The sequence below is a fragment of the Peromyscus maniculatus genome, chromosome 3 (assembly GCF_049852395.1).
Source record: "Peromyscus maniculatus bairdii isolate BWxNUB_F1_BW_parent chromosome 3, HU_Pman_BW_mat_3.1, whole genome shotgun sequence".
Lineage (NCBI taxonomy): Eukaryota > Metazoa > Chordata > Mammalia > Rodentia > Cricetidae > Peromyscus > Peromyscus maniculatus.
In genome coordinates this window covers 124,621,648-124,647,012 of record NC_134854.1, presented here as the reverse complement: position 1 = coordinate 124,647,012, position 25,365 = coordinate 124,621,648, and the positions used below count along the sequence as shown (strand labels likewise).

General features: G+C 38.4%; 1 protein-coding gene across 1 annotated transcript in view; it reads left to right on the top strand.

The window, feature by feature from the left end:
- The window catches only part of Cntn3 (contactin 3), a 380,871-nt gene that overhangs the window by 328,268 nt on the left and 27,238 nt on the right, over window positions 1-25,365 (top strand). The window contains exons 14-19 of the mRNA XM_042273722.2: window positions 14,967-15,084; window positions 15,896-16,054; window positions 16,156-16,305; window positions 17,724-17,794; window positions 20,413-20,647; window positions 23,001-23,116. Coding sequence (XP_042129656.2) covers window positions 14,967-15,084; window positions 15,896-16,054; window positions 16,156-16,305; window positions 17,724-17,794; window positions 20,413-20,647; window positions 23,001-23,116 — 849 coding nt within the window. The remainder of the gene's footprint in view (window positions 1-14,966; window positions 15,085-15,895; window positions 16,055-16,155; window positions 16,306-17,723; window positions 17,795-20,412; window positions 20,648-23,000; window positions 23,117-25,365) is intronic.

The window sequence follows — 25,365 nt, the reverse complement described above, 5'->3', positions numbered from 1 at the left end:
TTTAGACTCCTGGAAGTCAAACTAAGTTTGTTGAAGGCTACCTTTAACTGGTCTCCTAAAATGTCCCACAGTCACCTGAGTTAGCTGTAAGCACCCAGCAATATGTCAGTTACAGTTCAGAGTTCTTCTGCATGATATTGGTTTCCTTGGAGATTTCAGCTTGTGGGTTTCTGCTCTGGCAGTGATGAACCTCTAGATCAGTGTCATCAGTTTGCACTGTGACCTCATTTTCCTGATGCAGCTAAGAAAAGTTTATTTTTTTTGTTTAAGTTTCAGCTTTTTTACTTGTTAAGATAAAGTGGCAACTTCTTTGCTTCTTAAGTGGAAGAAGCAGAAATCAGAGGTCTGAGTAACTGGCTTGCCTTTTATTGCACATAACACTTTCTTATGTGAGTTGTATTGTCCACATAGCATTAAGGCTTGTGTTCCCGTTTCAGAAAGAAAATCACTTTGCCTTGTAATACTTAATGATACCGTTTAACTGATCTGAACATAACTAAGAAAGGCAGAATAATGAAGACACGGGCTGTGATGGGAAACATTGTCAACCTGACAGAATCTAGAATTACGTAGGAGACAAGTTTGTAAGGGATTATCTAGATAGGCATAGTTCAGGTGAGAAGACCCACCTTCATTGTAGACAGAACCGTCCCATGGCTAGAGTGTTAGAATGAGGGAAAAGAAGAAAGCAAGCTGAGCACCGGTGTTCATCACTCTCTGCTTCCTGACTGTGGAGGCAATGTGACCACCGCCTCAAGCTCTCCCTGCCATGCCTTTCCCCATCAATTCAGACTATACCATCAGACAGCAAACCAAAAGAAGCCCTTTTCCCCTTAAGTTGCCTTAGTTGGGGCATTTTATCACAGCAACAGGAAAACTAACTAACGGTAGGTCATTTGGGATGACGTGAGCATTTGGACTAGATGTAGAAGTTCTAGGTGGTTGGTTTTATAAGGGTATTATTGTGGAAAGCAGTCTGGTTTTATAATCCTTTCTTTTGGATCATTTTTAAGTCAGAGTCTATTGATAGTCATGTTAATATCAAGCCTATTCTTCCTTTTCTTTTTGAATATGCCTCTAAGATCACAAATCTGTAGTTCTGAAGTAGCAGGATGACTGTGGAAATACAATAACCTGAGTTTGTACTGAAAATAGTATGATCTCTCTAGGAGGACCTCTCTGAAAAGGGGGTATCGTCTTCTTCTCTTTGAGTCCTTAGGAGTCATTTCTCTGGACCACACACAGAATACTGGCATAAAAGGAAAGGTGTCTAGTCCAGGATTTGACTATTTTTTAAAAAGATTTATTTTAAGTACTTGGCATACTCAACTCAGAAGAGTCTGGCAGGATGAATATTGGTGAATAAATACCATCCATCCACAATTCTTCCTCCCTTGCAGCTCTTCTTGAAAGACTTGGCTAAGAATATATGAGTCATTTTTAGGGTGATTGCATGTCTTCTCCCCCAAACGCTAGCAACATGGCCTACACTAGCCAGCTAAATTGATGTGGCAAGTGTGTTTTCCAGAAATGGCAGCAACAATGTTCCTTATTCAATTTTTTTCTTTTTGCAAAATGATTTTGACACTTGTCTCCACCAAGTGATACAGTCCATCCCTTTTCATGTCAAACTTTGTAGACTGTGGTGACTGCCATAAGCAAGGACCATTGGTGTGATGCTGTAGGGTCTCTGAATATAGTTCATAAATACATCCCATCTGAAGTCACTCTAAAAATTCAGCAATGGCAGTATTATAAAACCAAAGTAGGTTGTTCAGAAGTTTACCCAAGATTCCCAGCTTACAGGTCCCGATAAACTCAATAAAAGTCACCCCAACTTGACAGCCATGTGAATGAATAAGCTTCTCAGCCCCTAATCAAGCCAGGTGTGTTAATGAGATATTCCACAGTGATGACTTCACTGTCTTGACTGCAGTTCCCTGAGCAGAATAAATAATCCTTCTTTAAGCCACCAGCTAACTTCTGGATTGAGTTATTGCTTTGCTGTAGTGAGTGATTGGTAGTAGAAGTAAACAACTGGTGTTCAGCATAGCTTCAGCACCTCTTCACTGGACTTTCCAGTCCTATGTACCAGAAGTATTACAAAGGACAGATCTGTGCTTGGTGTACTTTACACATAAAAAAGGAAAGACAAAAATAATGTATGTGATCCATGACTTAAGTGGTGCTTCAAAATAAGCTCCTTTGGTTCAGAATACTTCCATTCCATAAAATAAATGACTAATCAATTCAGAGTCACCCTAGAATGATGTAGGTTTCTGTATAGTATACATATCTGTATATTTGTAAGAACTTATCTTCTTATGATTTATTTCCATCAATTTCAATAAACAATATCAGTGCCATCAGCATACAATGGTAGCACATGTCAAGGAGTCACTCTTGAGTTTGGCTCCTACTCTCTGCTCCACAAATATTATCTAGCTTGCCTGTTTCTCAGGATGAAAATATATGTAGAAATGCTTTTAACAGCTTAAGATTTCACCAGAGTACAGCCCAGCTTAATAATTATTTCACACATTCATTAATTTCGATTTAAGTTTACAGTGTAGAATTAAGTTAAAAAGTAAGTTTAGAATTAAGAGTTTAGACTTTTAGAGTTGAGGAAGACTTAAGCAGTCATCTCAAACCTTGTAGTTCCCCAAACAGTGGGTATTAGGCATATAAAATCCCAGGAAATTAATGATTTTCAATCCTGGCTGCTTTTTAGAGCCATGTGAAGTGTCCCTTCTTTCCAGTTTATTCTAACATAATTTCTTGGGATGCAACCTGAACATTTCTGGCAAATTTTAAAAGATACTTCAAGTGAATTTAAAACAAGCAAAATTAAAAATTAATGAATTTAAATAGATCATAAATGCAGTAATAACAACAACAATAACATGGCAATAATATCAAAAGAATAATAATCAAAACAGGATATAAGCATTTTTCCTAATTTATAGAGCATAAACTGAATGACAGCATTAAATAATAGCACATAGAACAAATCTCTTTCATTTTCCAATTTATTTCAATAATTTAGTTTAATTATAGGAAATTGTTGAGTATGGTAGTGGGTTTGTGATTATCAATGTCTAATACTTGAAAATTTTTTTAGTTAACAGAGGAAAGGTCTCTGTCACAGAAATTTTGACAGTATCCAAATAATTTGCTTTTCCAAGATCTCAGACAGTGTCCAACCACATCACTTTCTATTCATTTCTATTCACCTTGATTCTATCAGTTAACTATTATTTAGGTGATCAGATTCCCCTTTAAGATATAAATCACATTCACAACAGCAATGTCCATATTAAATTAAGTTAATAAAGTTACTCAGTTTAAGAAAAATTAAACAACAGAACACTAAAATGCCATGGAAGTTATAAAGGTGTTATTATAATGACTCAAGGGTAGGAAACACTGGGTTGACATCCCTGGAACACAACAGACTAGTTCTTCAGAGAATCTCCATGAAAATTGTGTAAACATGCCACACTGTTCTGAACGGCAAAGTATTCTCTAGTTACTGACAGGAACTTCATGTTTAAAAGCTGATACCTGTGGGGCGACTCAGACACTTTGCACAACCAAAAAAACACACAAAGTGTTCAACCAAGTTAGTTCATTCCTAAATATGCCACTTGTTCAGAACCCTTAGGAAGGGGCATGCTGAGCCTCCACATTGTGTAATGGAATGATTATTCTGGTTTCTGGGCACCACAGAATGTTGAACAAATTTGTATATCAATGGATTACATTCTACCTGCCTTACATATCACCTGTTCAGACAACCAGAAGACAGCAAAGTCATTAATCAATCAGAAGAATTAAGGCTGTTTAACATGGTCAGCCTTGTTTGAATGGCTGAATGACTGCTGATTTTTTTCTTTCCTTGAGTAGGCAGGGTGCGTTTATAAAGGTGACCTTGCTACAGCTACTGGGGGTAGTGGGGGACAAGGTCTAATTTGTTTGGCCGTCAATGCAGAGGTTTGTTGTGTTTCTACCTACTCTTTTAGGAACCTTTAGAGAAAAGAACACCAGCCGGGTTCCAAAAAGCTTCTACAGGCTCCATTGTTTTCACAATGCCTGGATATGACTTACATGTCTTGTTAGCATTTGAAAATCACTCTGTGAGGGACTGAATGGTTAATATATGACACTTGCTAATAACAGGCTATGTACAGTGATAAAAGAAGGAAACCCACTTACTCCACCTTGCCTTCTTGCCTTCTAAATATAGCTTTCAGAATATGTTTATTCCTCTGTAAACTGTGAAATTTGTTCTTTGGCAGCCTGGCAGTGGCATTACCATCTACAGTGATTCCTAAGGAATTGTGTATGCTGATAATATGTTATATTCAAAGTTCTTACCCCATTGTCAATATAAGAGGTCCCCCCAGTTCAAAAATATATGTTATATATCAGCTCTTTGCATACGGCAGACCAATAATACAATTTTAGCTAACCTGTCATTAGTAGTAATGGTCTGTTCATTACCTGGTGTGGCTTATCACTTCATGTACTGTATTTCTTATTTTTTGAAGTTATATCAAAATTTTCAATATCATCATTATCTAAAAAAGTAGGAAAGCTAATGATTCTCTTCTGTTTGCTATTTTCTTAATATTAATCTCAAAAAATGATTCTTTCTCTAAATCCATTTATGATGTATGTCAGTAATATGTTCTGGGAATAAGTGTTATAGGGGAAAATATATATAATTATCTAAATAATTGAAAGTGATCCTAGAGGTTAGACTTATAACTCTGGCAGAATGCATGCTGAGCCTTGCATGACCCTGATTTCAGTTCCACCACCATGAAAACCAGAAAGAAAGGGGAGTGGAAGAGGAGGGATTGGAGCAAAGCTTGGGAATGGATCATAAATGAAGCCACTCCAAAGAGAAAAAAAATACTGTTATTAACAATGCAAAGATCAACTTGACATCAGCTACAGTGCACTTTTTCTGGAGTCTTAGCCAAAGCATCTGAAAGACAAGAACCATTATAATGATGACATATCAGAAAGGGGAATTTTCTGGAAAGGCTTACAAGGTAAAGGCTGGTTATTACAAAATGGCTGACCACACTGGAGAAGCTGAGAACCTGATAGCTGCTCAGTCTATGAAGCTAGATGCCCCAGAAGTTTCAATCTGGTATCAAAGTTCTGAAAGAGTTTTGGAAAGTCTCTGGTCTTTAGTTCCATTAGAAAGTTGAAGAAATCAGGTTCTGATGTCAGAGAGAGACAGCAATATCAGCAAGCAACAGGAACAATGGTGTAGACGACACACTTACCAACCCATGCAGGCAGGTAGCCCTGTCTTTCCCTTTGACTTCTTTATTTCTGGGCCACCCCTGAAATGTGCTACCTCCTGTAGGGGAAGGGTCTGCTAATTTCCCAGAAGGAATAGCTATGGGCAAATACCTTAGTTGATTCCTTTTCCAATCCAGTGGATGCTTAACTGGCATGCCTGCATGCTAATAATTTGCACATTGTTATACCCCTGTCATCCCCATGCCCTAGATCCATTCAGCTACCCTCCTCTTTGTGACTCACTCCAATAGCTTGTCCCCTTATATGCCTTAGATTTTGCACTTATGCATGTTCCCTGAGGCAGACCATTTCTTTTTCTTCCTTTCCTAGGAAACTTCTGCTTTAATACAAATCTTAGCTCAGCTGTCAGTTGAGAGACAAACCCCAGAAAACTATAGATTTCTTCTGCATGATGTAACCTTTCTCACACTATAATTTTGCACCAATTTGTGTAGTCATTTGATTACTCCCTGTTTGCTAGCTGTCAGCTCCATAAAGATAAGGACTGTTTTCCCCACTCAAGATCGTATCCCTAGTAACTGTAGTTGCTTAAGAGTTTTTGAAGTTATCTTATTTTTTTAAAATATGGTGCTTATAAGTAGGAACTCAAATCCGTATGAATTGTGGAACATTCTCTGATGCCTTAAGCTTCTGTGTCAATCATTGGAACAGACCTAGCCTCTGTTTTCTTATTCTGGTAAGCCTATAGATGGCAGTTTTAAAAAATTACTTTACTTCTAGAAAACTGAGAATCCCACTGCTGAGCTTTGAGAGAGAAATTTTAAGGAAAATGAGAAGGGGAACTAAAGACAATGAAGGTTTGACACAGAGTTCATGCTATTTGATAAAGAAGGGGAAATTAAGAGTTTAGAAAAACAACACAAATGTGAAAATAGAATAGTACAGACAGCATCCAGAGAATATTAGTGCTCATAGGAATTTATTGCAAGGTTATCAGTTCTCTGTGTTGCTTTAATTAGTTATCCTATACTCTAGATAATGGGCATATAACTTTTTGGTTTCTGTGGCCATATTAGATAAAGAAGAATTATATAGGCTATACATGGAATAAGTAGGGATACGTAAATGCTGATGAACCAAACAAAAGAAAACAACAATAACAAAAATTCGTGGATAGCTTTTGTTTCCACTATCACAGATTAGCAAAATATCTTCATACAATAATCTTACTTATGCATTACTGCTGATACAAAACTTTTTAAAATTATGGAGCAGGTCCTTGACTGCAATCTTTAATAATGAAAATGAACATGTCTAAGTAATAAAACATCAATAATTTTTTAAATATTTTACTAAAATAGTAAAAGAATAGGGCAATGCAAAAGTAGTGGGCTACCTGGCATTGCAATTGGAAACAAATGCATCCATGTCTGGTTTGATGGTAGTACTTGCAGTTCTCAGTGGGTTCCCAAGGTTCTCATTGGATATTTGGTTCTAATTTTGCATGCAGGATGCTTCATTCTTAAAATAGTTCAATGTGAGTGCTAACAGAAAGCACTGGAGGCATAAATAAGGCATTATCGTCAAGTGAGAAATGTATCTTTTGTGAAGACGGGTCCTGTACAAGTAGTAAACAGATACGAGCAAATATTTCTCAGAGCTGAATGTCAGATTGAAGCTTTATTCATCCCATTGAAAAAAAAAACAGATAATAGATTTATAGAAACTCCAGAGTCACAAACATTAAAATATTTTCCAAATATTCTTCAAACCTGTTTTCAAATTATGTTTATCATACTGAAAAGCAAGGCTACATGTCTTTGACTGTTCATAGGCAAGTATTTGCCTGTGTCAAAAGGCATAAAATTGTTTGCCTTAATTTGAGTTTGCTTTAATTTAAGTTTCATTAGAAACGCTTATAATTTGAAATGTTATATGACAAGAAGGCTTTCACCTTGAAAATACACGTTTAATTAATTTAAATAATTGGTTAATGTGCAAGGGGAAAATTCTTGTAGAGTCCCACCCGAAACAAAGAACTACAGGCAGCTAATGATGGCTGGTAGAAGGAAAATTAGCCTCTCCCAGGGAAAAAGTCCCTTATTGGTTGTCCAAAGCAGAGTGGTCAGTCCTGAAATCATTTATGCACAACAACAAAACTGAACTCAGCAAATTGTATTTATATATATTTGTGCATACACACACATACACACACACCCACACACACACACACACACACACACACACACACACACACACACACACACACACACACCAAATCCTATTTAATAATAGTCAAAGAAAAAGCTATCAACTTGAGAGGGGTAGGACAGGCGTGTGAAGGATTCAAGGGAAGGCAACTTGGAAGGGCTTGAGGGAGGAAATGTGGTATAATTCTATTTCAATTAGGAATGTATTTTTAAAAATCAGTTAAGTATACCAAAATGCAAAATCTGAAAGACAGGTATCATCATCAAGTCTGTCATAATTTTTTTTTTTTGTCAGCACAAAGAAGTTTGATTACCCCAGAGGAGAAATGGGGGTTGGGGAATGCCTCTGCTCAGACAAAGACAGACAGCAGATGTCTCTGTAGAAGTTGTTTTGAAGGGGAAAGAGGGAAGTCTTTGTTAGAGTGAGTTGGTAAGTCCTGATTAGGTGCGTTAGCCAGTGTAGCCAAATACTGAATTTTGATTGCTGGACCTTGGGGTTTTGATAGGTGGACCTTGGAGTGTTAGGCATTGGGAAGTGGCCAACAAGGGAGAGAGAAGGGAGTGGGCAAGACCTGCTGGGGCCATGTTTGCCATGCTTCGGCCCGTTTGAGCCCTACAGTGTGTATTGGTGTTTTGCCTCCACAAATGACTGTGTAAGGGTGTCAGATTCCCTGGCTCTGGACTTATCCACTTGATACTGTAATGTAGCAAATCATAGAATCTTTTTGCATTATTCCTCAACTTATTCATCCTATTTCCAACACTTTTAAGGATTTCTTGGAATTGGTGATCAATCACTTGGCTCTTATTAAATTCACAGACTTGGTGGTGATTTGCATGTCTTTATTCATTTCTGATACTTTTGTGGATAAGTTTTCTTGATGTACCCTGCAACAATACATCATTAAATATGTGTTTGGGACAATAATTACATTTCCCCTTCTCTTTTACTTACTATGGCCAGGGCACCAGATATATTGACAATTGACAAAGAAAATTGCTTGACTATATTTTTAGCTTCTTTGTACAATTCTCCTGGTTTAATGGTAACTTTAAAGTCATTTCTCCAAGAATGTTATATTTGCATCACTTGTGCTATTTAATAATGGCAAGTTGACCCATACTTGTAACATCAGTGCTGATATCCTTTGGCCAAGCATAAAATTTTAAATTAGCAGCAGTATTCCGCAAATTTCTTTCTGTGGATGTTCCAGTATCTTGAAATCAACTAGTATAGTCTGGGAAGAAAAACATGTTTTACAACTTTCTGGCTTTTAATGGCATGTTGTATCTGCTCCCCCTATACTGCTTCATAAAATTACTATTAAAAATGATTTTAGCTTTTTTTGCTATGAAATATCCTAGCACACAACTAACTTTTATAATAGAATCTGAGCTCTAACTTGAACAACTTTGTTTTGAGAAGACAGACATGTTTTAGTTCCATTCCTTTTTGTTCTTATGATAGAGTCCTTGCTATGCAAAACGTTTTGCAACATAATTTTGCATACAAGGACTTCTCAAATAAGTTTTTGAGAGCCTCTGTGGTAGTATTGTTTCCCAAAATATTGTGCATGCTGATAAACTTATCTGGGGTCAGAGAACAGAACAGCCACAATATTAACATAGAGGATATGCAGTGGTAGCACATGCCTTTAATCCTAGCATTCCAGAGGCAGAGATCCGCCTGGATCTCTGAGTTCAAGGCCACACTGGAAACAGCTAGGCATGGTAACTCACATGCCTTTAATCCCAGGAAGTGAGCCTTTAATCCCAGGGAGTGATGGCAGAAAGCAGAAAGATATATAAGGAATGAAGAGCAGAAACTAGAAGCATTTGGCTGGTTAAGCTTTTAGGCTTCTAGCAGCAATTCAGCTGAGACCCATTCGAATGAGGACACAGAGGCTTCCAGTCTGAGGAAACAGGATCATCTGAGGAACTGGCGAGGTGAGGTAGCTGTGTCTTGTTCTGCTTCTCTGATGTTCAGCGTTCACAAAATACCTGGCTCCAGGTTTGTTTTTATTAATTAAGACCTTCTAAGATTCGAAGCTACAAGCCTCTAGGAGTTCATTACAAAATTAAACACACTCCTTGACTGAACCAAACTATAATCATCTTTCTACTTTTCATTAATCACTCTTGCTTAATCTGTAATTGTTGTTTTGGGGGTTCTGTTTACTTTTGAGATATGGTAGAAGCCATACTGTCTTTTTTTTTTTTTTTTTTTTTTTTTTTTTGGTTTTTCAAGACAGGGTTTCTCTGTGTAGCTTTGTGCCTTTCCTGGAACTCACTTGGTAGCCCAGACTGGCCTCGAACTCACAGAGATCCGCCTGCCTCTGCCTCCCGAGTGCTGGGATTAAAGGCGTGCGCCACCACCGCCCGGCCCTGTCTTTTTTATAGTGTTTTTATTTTATAATTAACTTAATTTCACATATCAGCCACAGATTTCCCTGTCCTCCCTCCTCCCACCCCCCAACCCTCCCTCCAACCCACCCCACACTCCCACTTCCTCCAAGGCAAAGTCTCCCCTGGGGAGTCAGCCCATACTATCTTTTAAGAATGCTAGATAATGAACATGGTTGACCAACAGTTTCTGACCTAGGTTGTACAGTCCTTTGCATATATGAGCAAGAGTGGCATAAATGAATCTTGAGGTAGAACTTTTCACAACTTCTGAAAGAACCACTACACTGGTTTCTGTAATTCCTGTACAAGCTTGCACTTGCACCAGCAATGGATAAGTGTTCCCCATATCCACACTAGCGTGAACTATTACTTGTTCTACTGATCTTAGCCATTCTGACTGGGGTAAGATGAATTCTCAAAGTAGTTTTTATTTGTATTTCCCTGGTGACTAAAGATGTTGAATATTTCAAGTGTTTCTCATTCATTTGAGTTTCTCCTTTTGAAAGCTCTGTTTAGATCTGTACCCCATTTTGTAGTTGGATAGTTTTCCTGATGTCAATTTTCTTTTTTTATTTCTTTGTATAGTTTGGATATTAGTCTTTTGTCGGATGTGAAGTTGGTAAAATTCTTTTTCCATTCTATAGCCTGCTACCTATTCTGAATGATAGTGTCCTTTGCCATACAGAAGCTTTTTCATTTAATGAGAACACCTTTATTAATTGTTGTTCTTAGTGTCTGTGTAATGATATTCTGTTCAGAAAGTCTTTTCTTGTGTCAATGAATTCAAGACTATACTTTCTCTACTATCAGATTCAGTGTATCTGATCTTATATTAAGGTCCTTGATCTATTTAAAGTTGAGTTTAATTTAAAAATACATTAATAAAATAAAAAGAATGTTAGATAAGAGACTGTGTTTATTGCTACTATGCAGATTATTTGGCAAGGAAATAGACTGCAAAGTTGTGGTCTTCCTCATCTAGATTCCCAATGCAGCATGAAAATGGATTGCCAATTATAAAAGACTATCATTGATGTGTGAGACCTGCCCCAGGTGTGAAGTTCCCTTAATAATCAATTAAAGGAATATTGACCTATCTGCTAAGTAATATTAAAAATCTATAGTTTTCAATGATGGGTTAAAACATCATTAATAATCATTGTGTTTCACTTGCCAAGTCACCATCAAGTACATGTAAGTTCTGAAGTTGTCAGGTGGTCTGCACTTGGAGATAACATGGAGTATTCCACACACTAACATAAACTTGAAGAGATAAATGCATACAAATAGGAAGAGCGCACACCTATTAATTTTGTGTGACATTGAAACATGGCTCTGTTGTCTATGTAGCATACTCTTAAGGAACACATGATCAAGTTACAAAACAGTCAGCACAAACAGTTTTGTAATGGTTTAAGTTTGTGAGTTTGTATTGAGCTGCATTCATTGCTACCCTGTGCTGCAAGCAGCCTGCACACTGCAGGTCGAACACCCTTCCCTGGAAAATGATCAGCATGTTTCCAAATAGTCCCTGATATTATGCACTGTTTGATACATATATTGAAAAATAGTCTATGAAGTTCAACTTTGCTGAATTTTGACTAATTTTACTTAGGATTTTCTGGACATTTCTATACAGTTCTTTTCATCATAGTAAACCAACCACTGTGTTCCCTAAGGGAGTCAAACTGATAGAAGAGAGGGTCACTTTGATATATGTAAATCTTCCCTACAGAATTTCTTTTGCAATTTTGGCATCTCTGGAAATAATTACATCTTGTTAAGAAATCTTAGGATATGTGACTAGCACCTTAATTTGAATTATGATTATTAAATATTACATATTATGAGGAAATTAAAGTTAGGAACTACAATCTTATTATGTGAATACACTGACTTATGGTTTCACTGAAAGCTAAGCACTTAGAAGTCTAATTGTACATAATCTTAACTATGTTTTGACAGCCATTATTTCTCTACCAAAGTGTGAAATCCAATTACTTGCCACAAAATAAACCCTCTCATATAACCAGAACTGAACTCAAGCAACAGAACATGGCTCTCATCCCTATTATTCCCATGATCCTTCATTCTACCTTTTTATTGAGACTGGTAGGACAGGCCTATACTCTCAGCTGTTTCAGCAGCTGAGGCAGGAGGATTGCAATGCAAATTCCAGGCCAGTCTGTGAGATGTATGAAGATCTTGTCTCTAAACAAACAAACAAACAATGGATGTGATTGAGTCGGGCAGTTTGCACTGAGCACATGTGAGGCCCCACATTCTACTCCTAGAGCTAGAAAATGTTACAACAAAAGCAAAAACAAAAGACAATTGTACCCTAAAGCTAACCATAATCTGGACCTCTCATGTGATGCTATATCTTGTATCTAGGTTTTATGTGTCTTAGATTCAACCATATCAATCTATAGGTATTGTTCATTTATTTATGACCCGATAGTATTTCCTTAAGTAAGTCATCTACAACCTATTTTAACTAAGGTGGATGCAAGGTTTCTTTTTTTCTTTTCCTTTAGTGGATACACACATGCATTTTTGGGGGTGTAGCATAAGGAATGGAATTAATGGGAAAAGGGTTGTACATATAACCCTGCCTTAGTTGGTATTTGAAGTAATTCGAAGAGTAACTGTGTAGATTTCTTGTCCCAACAGCAATAGCTCCAATCTTATATCTGCAGCAGGTCTTGGAAGTGTCTCATCTGTATTTGTCTGTACATGTTGTGTGCCATGTGGTTTTATTTCACCTGTACTGTACATTCTAATTCATAAACATAGCTTATTGCACATGTGCATGTCTTGTGACTCAGGCTTGAGTATATGTCCCAGAAATGGTGTTAGATGGGACTCTTTTGTTAGGTAACTCTAAAGTAAGTATTATATGTGGTTTTATTAAGGAGAATCTCACTTACTTCTAGAGATCTGTTAAATAGCAACACATAGGTTGAAGACAGGGCATTGGAAAAGGAACAGTACAAGCAGATTTTACTGAAATAGATGAAAATAAGATGAAGGTCCCTCTTAACTTTTGCAAATTTTTATTTGCCAGTTATAAATTTCTTCACTTGTTTTGTGTTGGTCATGAGAAAAACAGTCAATGGCTCCCATTGTCTCCATAGCTTAGCTGCATCTTTTGTTCTCTTCTGTAGCACAAGATGATTAATAGTTTTAGGGACTGGAGGGATGGCTCAGGAGTTGAAAGAACTTGCTGATCTTGCAAAGGACCCTAATTTAGTTTTCAGCACCCACAGAGCAGCTCACAACTATGTGTAACTCCAGCTCCAGCACACTTTTCTGGCCTGCACAGACAATATGCATGGTGCACATACATACATGAATGTATAAAATATTCATATACACATCAAATTAAAATAAAAGAACTTTTTAAAAACATTTTTAAAAAATTTTTTTGATTTTTTTTTTTTGGTTATATATCCTCTGCAGATGAACCTGACTGTATTTCTTTGGGGAAAATATTTTTGGTGTTCAGTTTTGTTTTATGCTTAAGATTAGCTAGCTATTTCTCTTTAGTCTTCAGTGCTAAAAGTCAGCTGAAGCCCAAGTTCCCTGCACCAATCTCTTCCTTACTCATTGTAGAGCCAAAAACAGCCACAGCATCTAAAAGGTAGATCCAGATGACAAAGCAGATAGGTAAAGTCCAGCTAAATTCTCTCTAGCCCAGCTGTTTCAAAATTAGAAAGTAGAGACAGAAAAGAATCAAGGCCTCACCCAGCGCCTTTGTGGCATTTACCACCAAGTCACAAGGCTTCACAGAAAAGAGGAGATTTCTATGGAAATGATAATCACCCTCCTGCAAGTATGCGGGGCTCATAAAACCAGAGGAGTTTGGAAAGGTCAGCAAGCAGGGAGAGTTATCTCCTGGGGAAAGATTTCTAAATAACCCTGAGGAGAAAATCAGAGAGGGAGGGAAAAAAAAATAAAAGCTCACCTCGAGGAAAGTAGAAATGTGCAAACTGAACAGTTTCTGGATTATCATTTAATTATCACCATCAATCACCTCGCAGCCGCTTCTCCCAGTATCCCAGAAATCCCATCTAAAGCCATATGATCCAACCAGTGGAGAATACACAGCCCATTAGCAACCCTAAAGATGGGGAGCAATGTGGAAGATATTAGCCTGAACAGGAGTTTAAGGAACTACCTAAAATTAGAACAGTCCAGTCCCTCTTGCCACAGATTCTAGGCACATGCAAGAGCAAAACTCCTTTTAATTACAAAGATAAGCAGTGCCTCTCTTCTTCTCCCAGGTTGGATGTGAAGTGGCGATCGTTTCCGAAGGGCTCCTCTTTCCAGATGCTCTTATTTCAGTCTCTGTTTTCACTGATATTGGGAACTGACCTGCGGTTAGTCATTTTATGAATGTGAATTTATGGTCTCTTTAAATGAGGACCTTTTTAAGTTGAGCATTTAGATACACATTTGTTCCATTAATTAGTATCAGGGGATGCCAACAAATGTCTTCTGCATAACTGTTATTTATGAGATTTAAAGTGTTTTAATTTCTGTTTTTTGAGGGGGTTCATATTTCCTTGCTCTAAATTCTGTAGCTTTTTTAGGAGTTAGATGACTTGAGTCTTTTAAGCTCCAGTGTGTTGAGAAAAGAGAAAAATGTTTCAACCGTGGTAATCCCCCCTGCCATGCTGTATTTATCTCCCACTAGGTACCCAAATGCTTCCTCCTCTTCTCAGGCAGATAATTGCAGTGGGGTTGCAACCAGAGAGAACTGAGCTGGTGCTAAGCAGTGGATATAAAAAGAAGTGTTGCCTGGTGGAAGTAAATAGAATCTGAGACTGTAATCTCTGCCCTCATTTCTTTTTGAAGCCATAAATACCCAGAGAAATGCTTTATATGCATATAGAAATGTGTCTGCCGTCATGCATGGTTTTGAACTTGTCTTAGTTTCCAGGCATTCTACGATTTCAGTCTCCTGACTGCTTACCACATTGTTTTCTCTTAACACGGATGGCCTGGCCTTCAAGATCCTTTGTGTTTTTAAATATAATAATGTTTCATTACGTGATTCCCTGACAGAGTTCGTCTGGTGATTTAATGATCAGAAACATTCAACTGAAACACAGTGGGAAATATGTGTGTATGGTGCAGACAGGGGTGGACAGCGTTTCGTCTGCAGCTGAGCTCATAGTGAGAGGTAAGCAGTAATACCTCCTATGTTGTCTAACTCAAGGCTTTTTATGAGCATTGCTCTCTAGAGGAAAGCCATGGTGAGACACTATACAAAAATGCAAGCCATACTATGGAGGTTATCCTTAACACCTATAAAACAGAAGATATTACAATAAGAATGTGTTAATTCAAAGAAATGAAAACCTCAACTCTGTGCTTCAAATAATTCTTGCTGTAATTGGCATTCCACAGTTACTGCCAAGCCAATGTATTTCTGAGCATGTCATTAATTCAGCAAATGTATTTAATAGGAAAGAGAATGTGATGCATGTGTGTCTTCCCCAAAAAGAACAGGCATTATCTAGAGCGATAAGAAAATTCAGCAATCTGGGTTACCATCTAGGGTACTGTTTCACTGCTAGGCTTAAAAAGAAAATGTCCAAAGCATATCACAGAATAAAACACATCAAGGTAGCAAGCCAAGTTGTGTTTCACAGAAGGGCATCCCACCCAAAGCAGAGGACAGTGAATTTGGAAAGATGTAGAAGATGCTGAATTTAGAAAGGTACTGGGATACTACTGAATAGAGTCTCAGTAAGCAGGTGCCACCTGTAGTCACATAGTGTTATGAATCACTACTTCCTATCCAGATCTCAAAGCTCACAATGGGATTGTGGTAAAAGTGGTAGTTTTACTGCTAGTTAAATGGCCTCTTTCCTTAAGTGCTTTTGAAAGTGCTATCAGTTGGAGGTATTAGAGTGGTGATGTGAGCCTCTTGACTTTGGTAGCAGAGGGTGACAGTTATGGGATGCTCTTTGCATTTTTGCCTCCTTTAGGTTCACCTGGACCACCAGAAAATGTGAAGGTGGATGAAATTACAGACACAACAGCCCAGCTCTCTTGGACAGAAGGTACAGACAGCCACAGCCCAGTTCTATCCTATGCAGTCCAGGCTAGGACACCCTTCTCCGTGGGATGGCAAACTGTCACAACAGGTAAAGTTGATGGGAGAAGCAGAGGGAAGCTACAGAGAGAAATGCATAACAATTGAGCACTGGCACAGGCAGGCTCTTACCTTTTGAAATGTTCTTTGTAGTACCGGAAGTCATTGATGGCAAGACACGTACAGCTACTGTGGTGGAGTTAAACCCATGGGTGGAATATGAATTTCGAGTAGTAGCCAGTAACAAAATTGGAGGCGGAGAACCCAGTTTACCCTCAGAAAAAGTAAGGACTGAAGAGGCAGGTTAGTGCTTTTGTTTTTTGAGTAATGGGTTAATAGATTTACCTGGGTATATATTTCCATTAGCTTTGGTCTCCCAGACACCAAGAGATCTGTCTCAATAACCCATTGTTACAATGATATGACCTTTCTAATGGTAGACTTTGCCATATAGCATTTATCAAAAGAACCATTCAGTGATTCTGATGTAGTGTGACATTTCAAGAGTTCAGTCAGTCACAGCCAATCATTAGTGTGTGTTGAGTGAATATGTTTTTGTCACTTAAGGTTATAATTACTATCTGACATAGTTCCCTGTTAGCAGGGGAAACATTATTTTCATTTATAAGAAGCACTGACAAATTGGCCTGATAATACCACTGGGAGCTATGCTGCTGAGAAAACTCATTCTCACACCACACCAGCAAATGCATGTAGTCAACTGATGAGTGTACATTATGGCTCCATAAGTGTTGGATTAAGAAAGCATCATTTTAAGAATTTATATGAGGTAACGATTAGCGTGTATCACAAAGCTACTTTCACAATTCGAAAATTATGTTTTCATTAAAACTCAAAGGTTGCAGGTAAACCTGCCATTCCTTTAGAGAAGCACTCATGGGGAGATCAAGACTTCCCTTTCCAGTATCAATAATATTAATTAGAGTGAGACATGAGATACAGCCAATGTATCACTTCAAGCACTAAGCCAAAGGAGTATGGAATATGTTTGCACATTTTGAATAATGCCCTTTTCCTCAGGACAATACACCTAATGTTTGGTCCAGGTATTGTGGGACACAGGTAGCATGTATTTTGGCGCTCTTCTTCATTTGTTCACAAAATGTGGGTTTAGGGTCCATCTGTTGTACATCCAGCAAATACAGCAGAGCTCATTACAAAGGCACTCTAATGAATTTATGTTCTAGTTTTATCTTAGGATTCACAAACCAAAATGTTCTCAGTGTGTGTAAGAAAGCTGATATCTGTAGGAGTTTTATCAAGAACACTTCCTAGCAGGACCCCACGGTTCCGTCTGTGTCACTCTTACCAATGTGAGAATTCCTTCTCAGTCTGAAAGAGTCCATGCTTAATCGATTCCCTGACAATCCTTGGAAATCACTTCTCCTCATTTTTCTGTTACCTTAGTGGTGAAGTAGCTTTCACTTGGGTTGTATTTTTTTCTTACTGTTTCAGAAACTTCTGAATCATTTATGATTTCATGTAAATAAAATAATTTGATAATTTTACCAAAATGTTTCACAAAAGCATGTGAAAAGTTTGATGATCTTACTAATGAGATATATAAATATACACATGCATCTGTATAATGTTTTATAGTGTGTCAATGATCAAACTCTTAATGATATCTCAAATGAGTCTCCTTTCAAATATTACTGTATAAAAGTGGGGTTTTGTCTCTGTGTCTCTGACCCACACAGCTCCAGAAGTGGCACCTTCTGAGGTCAGCGGAGGAGGTGGAAGCCGATCTGAACTAGTAATAACCTGGGATGTAAGTGTTTGGGCAACATCTTTCCCATCATGGTACTACTTTCATTCAAGTATCTCAACTTCCTGCATTGTACTGATATTGATGGTGATGATGGTAGTGCTGGTGCTGGTGCTGATGCTGGTGGTGCTGGTGGTGCTGGTCGTCATGGTCGTCATGGTCATCATGGTGGTGGTGATGGTGCTTTTGCTAGTGCTAGTAATGTATAGATGCTGATGACACTGATGCTGCTATTGGTGCTGGTTTGGGTGACATCATTTCTAGTGGTATTAGTGCCAGCAGTGGTATTGCTAAGTGATACTGATGGTGACAAAACAAGCATTATTGCTAATTTTTGTGTTCTTGTGCTGGGGGTAGTACTAGTGTTTGCACAGGGAGGTAGTATGGAGCTGCTGCTGATGTCACTGATAGGATTACTATTGCTGCTGTTGATAACACTAATGGTGCTAGTGTTTGGGGTATTGTTGGGTCCGGTGCTAGTAGCAGTACAAGGATATGGTGCTGCCACTGATGCTGGGAATGGTGCTGATGGTTCTGGGTGTGCTGATCATTCATAGAGTCTGTGCCAGTGATAGTGTTCATGTTGACACTAGTGCTCCTGTTGATATTAGGGATTCAGGCGATACTGGTGCTGATCTTGATAGTGATGGCACTGTTGGTGGCATTGGTGCTAGTAGTGTTCATAGCACTGGTTGTACTGGTGGTAGCAGTGGTGACAGTGTTGATGGTGCTGGTGGTGGCAGTAATAGTACCGCTGATGGTCTTAGTGGCGATGCTGATAATTATGCAAAGCATTAGTGATGATGCTTCCAGTACTTCTGGCAGCAGAGCTGGTCGCATTGATTCTGTCACTGGTAATACTGACAGCATTGGTAGTTCTGTGCTGGTAGTGGTGCTAGTGGCATTGGTGCTGTAATAGTAGTTACATGGCAGTACTGGTGGTCATATAGTGCTGGAAATATCAGTCCTGAGAGTGGCTGTGCTCATAAAATCAGTGGTTCCACTAATGGTGGTGGTGTAGCAATGATGCTACGGCTTATCCAAATGATGCTGCTTCCAGAAATAGTACTCTCGGTGGGTGGTGATACTGGTATTGATTCTAGTGGTACACATCTTGGTGATGGTACTTGTGGAACTAGTGGTGCCTCTAGTGGCCTAAGTCACAGTGCTTCTGGTGTTGGTTCTATTGATGCATATAAGTGGTAGTCAACCTGGTGCTAATACTATCAATGTTGGAGGAGCTATGGATGTTGCTTATGATGGGATTGGTAATGGTGCTCACAGTGTTGCTGGCGGCACTGTTTTTGGTGATACTGGTGGTACTGGTATAACTAGTATTTTTGCCTGTAGTACTAGTGGTTCAGCTGGAACTGTCAGTGCTGATTCTGATGGATTTGGTGGTGTTGGTGCTGTCAAGAGTAGTGCTGGTGCTGGTGTCTCTGTAGAGCTAGCAACATTGGTGATAGTAGAAGGTCTAGGAATATGGATGCGGACCATTCAGGGTGCTCTTACCAGTGCTTTTAAGAATAGATGCTGCTGATTCTTAGAATTTCCAGCACTGATGGCAGTGTTGGTGCTGATGTTGGTGGAACTCCCTTGGGGAGTTGTGCTGCTAGTTTTGGTGTTGTTAATTCTGATTGGAGTGATGCTTATACCTCAGATAGTCTTGGAGCTGGTCCATGGGGCTACAGCTAGTCGTTGTGGTGCTGGTCATAGTGGCATTGATGCTGTGGTACCGCTGTTCACCCAGCTGCATTCTGTGCTAATCACTCCTCCTCTCATTTACACTTACTATTTTTGTTCCATACTTACAATGTGGTATCAGTGAAAATAGCAAGGCAAGGAGACCATAAACAGTTTGATCAAAATCACTTGGTTCTTGAATGCAGAACTGAGAATCAGGCACTAACAGGTGACTCTTGTTCACTGGTAATTTTCTATGCAGCTCTGTGTGTCCTATTGATATCACACAGACCATCATGTGCTTGGGTGTCTAGCTTCTTCCTGGCCATTCTCTTAGCCTTAGCTTCATGTCACAATTAGGAAATACTATAACAATGAATTTAACATTTAAAAGACACTAGAACTAAATTCTCTGTGTAAATTTGCAGATAGTGATTAACAGGTAAAATACCATTTTCCTGTGATGGAAATAAGCAGAATCTTTTACATAATCACATGTAGCTTTGAATTAGTGTTTTGTATTCACTTCCTCTTTCTCTCTGGTGTTTTTGTTCTGAGTCATAATATCCAGGTATGACCTTTTCTGTAAAATTAGCATTTAGGGATTTGATCATTTTTATTTGTCTTAAAAAAAACAGGTGTTTTTGAATGAAAGTTTATGTTATTAGAAACTCAGACTTGGACCATGTGATATTCTGATATCTAAATGATCAAAGAAAATGCAACTTCATTATCTAGATGCCTGTGAATGAGTGACGTGACTTTGACTGTCTAAAAGCAGCTCACCTGACTGCTCATGGGTGCTTTTCTCATTTTCAAAATACATCTGCTTCCATATAGATCATCGTTTAATGACTTTCAATTCCACAAATTATTTCTCTATCATTTTTGCCTGGACCTTATAAATTAGGATGACTTAATATGTCTTTTCTTTATAGCCAGTCCCTGAAGAACTACAGAATGGTGAAGGTTTTGGGTACGTGGTTGCTTTCCGCCCACTTGGGGTTACCACCTGGATCCAGACAGTGGTGACATCCCCAGATAACCCAAGATACATCTTTAGGAATGAAAGCATTGTGCCTTTTTCACCATATGAAGTTAAAGTGGGTGTTTACAATAACAAAGGTGAAGGGCCCTTTAGCCCAGTGACAACAGTATTCTCTGCAGAGGAAGGTACGGAAAATACAAAGGCTTTAGTTCCAATCTAATCAATGCATTGCTTTAGAATAAAATGTCTTGAAAGTTCTTTGTGACTTCAGAGATGTATTTTTTTTCAAAAGAGCAGTCATTAGAGATGTTGTTAGATTACGAGTGCAGATAATAATGATCAACTGTACCTGACTATGAATGTTAAGACTCACTGAATAGTAACAGAGTATAATGATCAATTACAACTGTTTATGAGGCACTCCCATCCTGAGTTTCATATTGTGAACCATGGACTACTGTCATCTCCTAAAATTCATTTTTCTTCTTGGTGTAAAAATTAAGCAATCATTCAAACTACCCTGACCCAGTGCTGTAAACACTATTTCCTACGGCCTCAGCAAAGGACAGAAGCATGATGGATAATGAGAACCAGGAGTTTGACATTTAAGAGATGTAGAGTGTCTATCTTTGAAGGATGACCCCAATTGTTGTAGACACTTGCATACTTCACCGAGAACCTGCTCAGTCATTCTGACTTTCTTGTACACCTCCTCAAGAAATCAAAATATAATGTTTTCTTTCAAGCCATCTTGAGAAAATGGCAATGAAATTAGGAGAATCAAGCAAAATTGCCATCTGAGGTATTGACAACTGAATGCTAACCCTATTACCACATTCTATCCCATACCATGTTATATGGAGCACTCAACATCTGCCAGGCACAGCCATTTTGAATTTTCAAATAAAGGTTGAAACATAGGTTCAATTATTACTCTCCATTTAGACGTGAGAAAATGGGAGATTGATGAAAGATGTGAAAGAATTTGCTAAAATATACTTAGTAAATGGAAAAACCAATTTCACCCAGGGAACTTTGGCCTTAAACATTCTGAACTTATGAACAATGATAGCATATTGTTTCCCCTACATCTCAGACTGGGTAATAAATTATGAAACATGGTTCAAAGTTGGTGATTCCAATGGTAATAAATATAGTCAGCTCTATTAAGACTCCTACCTCTAGTCTTATATTTTCATTTTCCATTAATGGGTAAGAATAAAAATTGTTCTAAAAATCTTTTCTAAAGAGTGATCTTACTGTTTATAGCCAGACCCATTTTCCAGAAACTACAGACTTATAAGGGCAGACCAGGGCTTAGGCAGTGATGAACCAAGGAGTCTTTAGATACTGCCTACCCATGCACCTAATACCTGAGTGTTGTTGGTGGAAGGAAGAGACATCTAGACCTTTCTACATAGTCTTGTATTGCTCACTTCCCCTATGCTGTTGCTGTTCTTGACCCACTTGCAGCGACATATATACTAGAAATAGGTTACTTTGACTCAATGAGTCAAATTAAAATCTGCTCAGTGAACCTCATAAAGAACCACAATCCAGGGGTCTCAGAAAATGTTCTGATGCTCTAGACTGCAGTGCTGAATTGATTGGTTCTAAGTTTTGCTGGCGTCTCTGCCCCAACCCCGAAAGTCTTTAGATAGAAAAATCACTGTGCCCATCCTTAAACCCTGATTCTGTTTCAGCCTCATGTAGTCAGGGCCTAGGATCAGAACCATTTAATGCAGAAATGGATGTTGAAGAGGAGAAATGTCCGCTGAGAACCAGTATGCTGAGAAAAGCAAACCTCTGTGAACCCCATAAAACCCAGGAATAAGTGCTACAAAGAGGATTTCCTGGTGATAAAATGGACATGTCTACTCTCTCCTTTGATAGAATTTGCAATCTATCGCAGTTAAATCTCTGTTCCCTAGAAACTGCGCTCATTCAGTACTTATGAGCCAATGACATTGACTTGACTTTGGTCTTTGCTTGACATGATGTCAGTAACATTTACAGGTAAACAGCTGGTGTGGGATGAAGGAGAGGAAAACAAAGACAGGATGGAAAGAACAAAAGGATAGATTGAAAAAAAGGACGACACTAAGAAATAAGTCCAAAGAGTGAAATAGAGGTTGCTATGGCAATTAGGTAATGAAAACCTAGTGACTATGAAGTCACCTTTTCCTAAGCAGAAGAGTAGGATCTATATTTTCAGGACATGGTAAATGGTTTCAAATACTTTTACAGAATATTATAAGCTCTTCAACTGATCAATGTTTTTATTATTATTATTTAAAGATTTCAGCCCAGTTTGATGGTACATTCATATAATTGCAGTCCCCTAACACCAAGGTAGGATGATTTTTGTGAGTTCTAGGCCTGCCTAGACCACATGAAAAGTGCGAGACCAGCTAGGTCTACATGACAATACCCTGTCTCAAAAACTGAAATTGAAAATTTTTAAATTTAGAATTTCAGATGATTTGTCAATTTAATTCCCAGCATCATCACTGTATTCCAATTTCTGTTTCTGAACAGAGCCTACAGTAGCCCCATCCCACATCTCTGCCCATAGCCTGTCTTCCTCAGAAATTGAAGTTTCATGGAACACAATTCCCTGGAAGTTGAGCAATGGACATTTACTTGGCTATGAGGTAATTGCTTTAGAATTAATGTGTGTTTGCATGTTGATACAATGTTTTATTTTAAATTCTTCTTAACATCATCATTTTAGACAAATACCATCTTCAGCTAAAATTTTCTTACTGGTAGGCACATTGCCCCATCTGAGTATATCTACTCAGCCAGGTAGATGGAAATAACCATTTGAGTGGAGAAGGCTCATACAATGAATATGGAGGAAAGTCGTAGAATCTAAATCTTCTATGTGGCTTCTCTAAAATAACAAGAATGAGACTGAACTATAGTACTTAGTGTATATAATTGTTATGTTACCAGGAAAACACATTCCCCATGTTTTTGGCCTATTCTCTTGGTGTTCTTGTTACATTGTGAGATTTTCTCCTAGTCTCTCATACACTAGCAGCCTGTAACATAACTCTCACTTGCTGTGATCTCTGTATTTGGTGAAATAAGAAAAATATTTAAAGAGAGGATATTGTAAGACTGAATAGAATGAAAGTCAAAATAAGTCAGCAAGAGAAACAAATCAGTTTGAGTGAAAAAGGACATGTCATTTTGATAGGGTCTACAAGGGTAGGAAAGCTTATCCAGGAAATTAAAGGAAAAGTAAATAAACATGGAAGAAGTATAACATTTCCCACTGAGCATGAATGGTGTAGACGTCGCTAAAGGGGATCCACTGGAGAAGGGTGACTTCAGAGTGGCCTAGTAGAGCCATTTCACAAATGTGCTGAATGATAAAATGATCCAGTGTTTAATAAAAAGCAATAGAACTAAGAACTAGAAAAATGAAAAAAAACAATGTTAAGATTTATTTAACAACAACATTGTTGGAATGATACTTATGATTTTTACTTTACCCACATCTGTCTTCTTAGGAACCTCCCTGTCTTAGGGTTTCTATTACTGTGATGAAATTTCATGTCACAAAGCAACTTGTGGAGGAAAGGGTTTATTTCACCTTACAATTCTTGGGCCACACTCCATCACTGATGGAAGTCAGGACAGGAAGCAGGAACTGAAGCAGAAGCCATGGAAGAATGCCACTTACCAGCTTGCTTCTCATTGCTTGCTTAGCTTGCTTTTTTGTATAGTTCATTACTACCTACAGAAGGGATGACATCTCCCACAGTGTTCTGGGCCCTTCCATATCAATCATTAGTAAAGAAAATGACCTACAGACTTGCCTAAGGCAATCTGAAGGAGACATTTCCTCAATTGAAGTTCCTCTTCTCTGACAACTGTCGCTTGTGTTAAGTTGACAACAACAACAAAAAGCAGCACACTACTTCTATGGGCAACCAGGCGATTTGGCCAGGCTTACATGGGCATGTTAGCTCCACACAGCCTTTTCCCCTTCTGCTTTTGAGTCCAACCACAGGTGTTGGTCCCAGGGTGGTCACTTGATCTATAAAAAGTCCATCACAAGCAGTAGGGTTCTTATTTGACATATTTAAGTAAGTAGGGTAGCCATCGAGGTACTGTGTCAGATTCACAGCTTACTTCTATTTTGTAAACTAACACTCCAGGCATGCCGGGCAATGCTGGTAAGATGAGAGAGAGAGCAGATATATTCCTGTGTTGCCCTGGATGATAAAGCAAGCAAGAGCTTATAGAACTTCAGAAAGAACAAATAGAAGAGCCATTTGATAGCTACCTGAATCTCAAGTAGCCTTGAGATGTGTTGCCTCTTTGCCCTTCTTCTCATTAAAGTCTCTTTGTATTTGAACAGCTCTGAGTGTCTCCATTCCTTGTAACCAAACAAGGCTTGACTTAAATAAATATTAACCAGTGAATTAGAGAAAGGACAGGCACCAGAGCAGTGATGCTTAAGATATAAGCTAAGGGCCAGTTCCCCAGAATTACCTGGGGTTATCAGTAAACATGAGCTCTGTAACTTCTCCTTAAAACCACTGGATGAAAACATGTAGGTAATGTACACGTTTTAGTAAGTATTAGAAAGGTGACAGCTTTTGTGCTTAAACATAAGAAGAACAGGTTTCAATAGAAAAAGACCAAATCAGAAACAAGAGACACTCATTTAAGGAAATGGAGGTGGAGGGTGAAGAATGTGAAGCACCATAAAAATACAGCAGGGACATGATCAGCCTCTGAAATGAGGCAAGAGTAGAAAGTAGGAATCCAGACACCTGATTCTGCGAGGTGGATGTAAGCAGTGGGCCATGATAGGGCAGCAGCAGCAGCTCCCAAAGGCTAGAGCACTGACTGTGACAATGACAATAAAGCTCTGTTGGCTGCA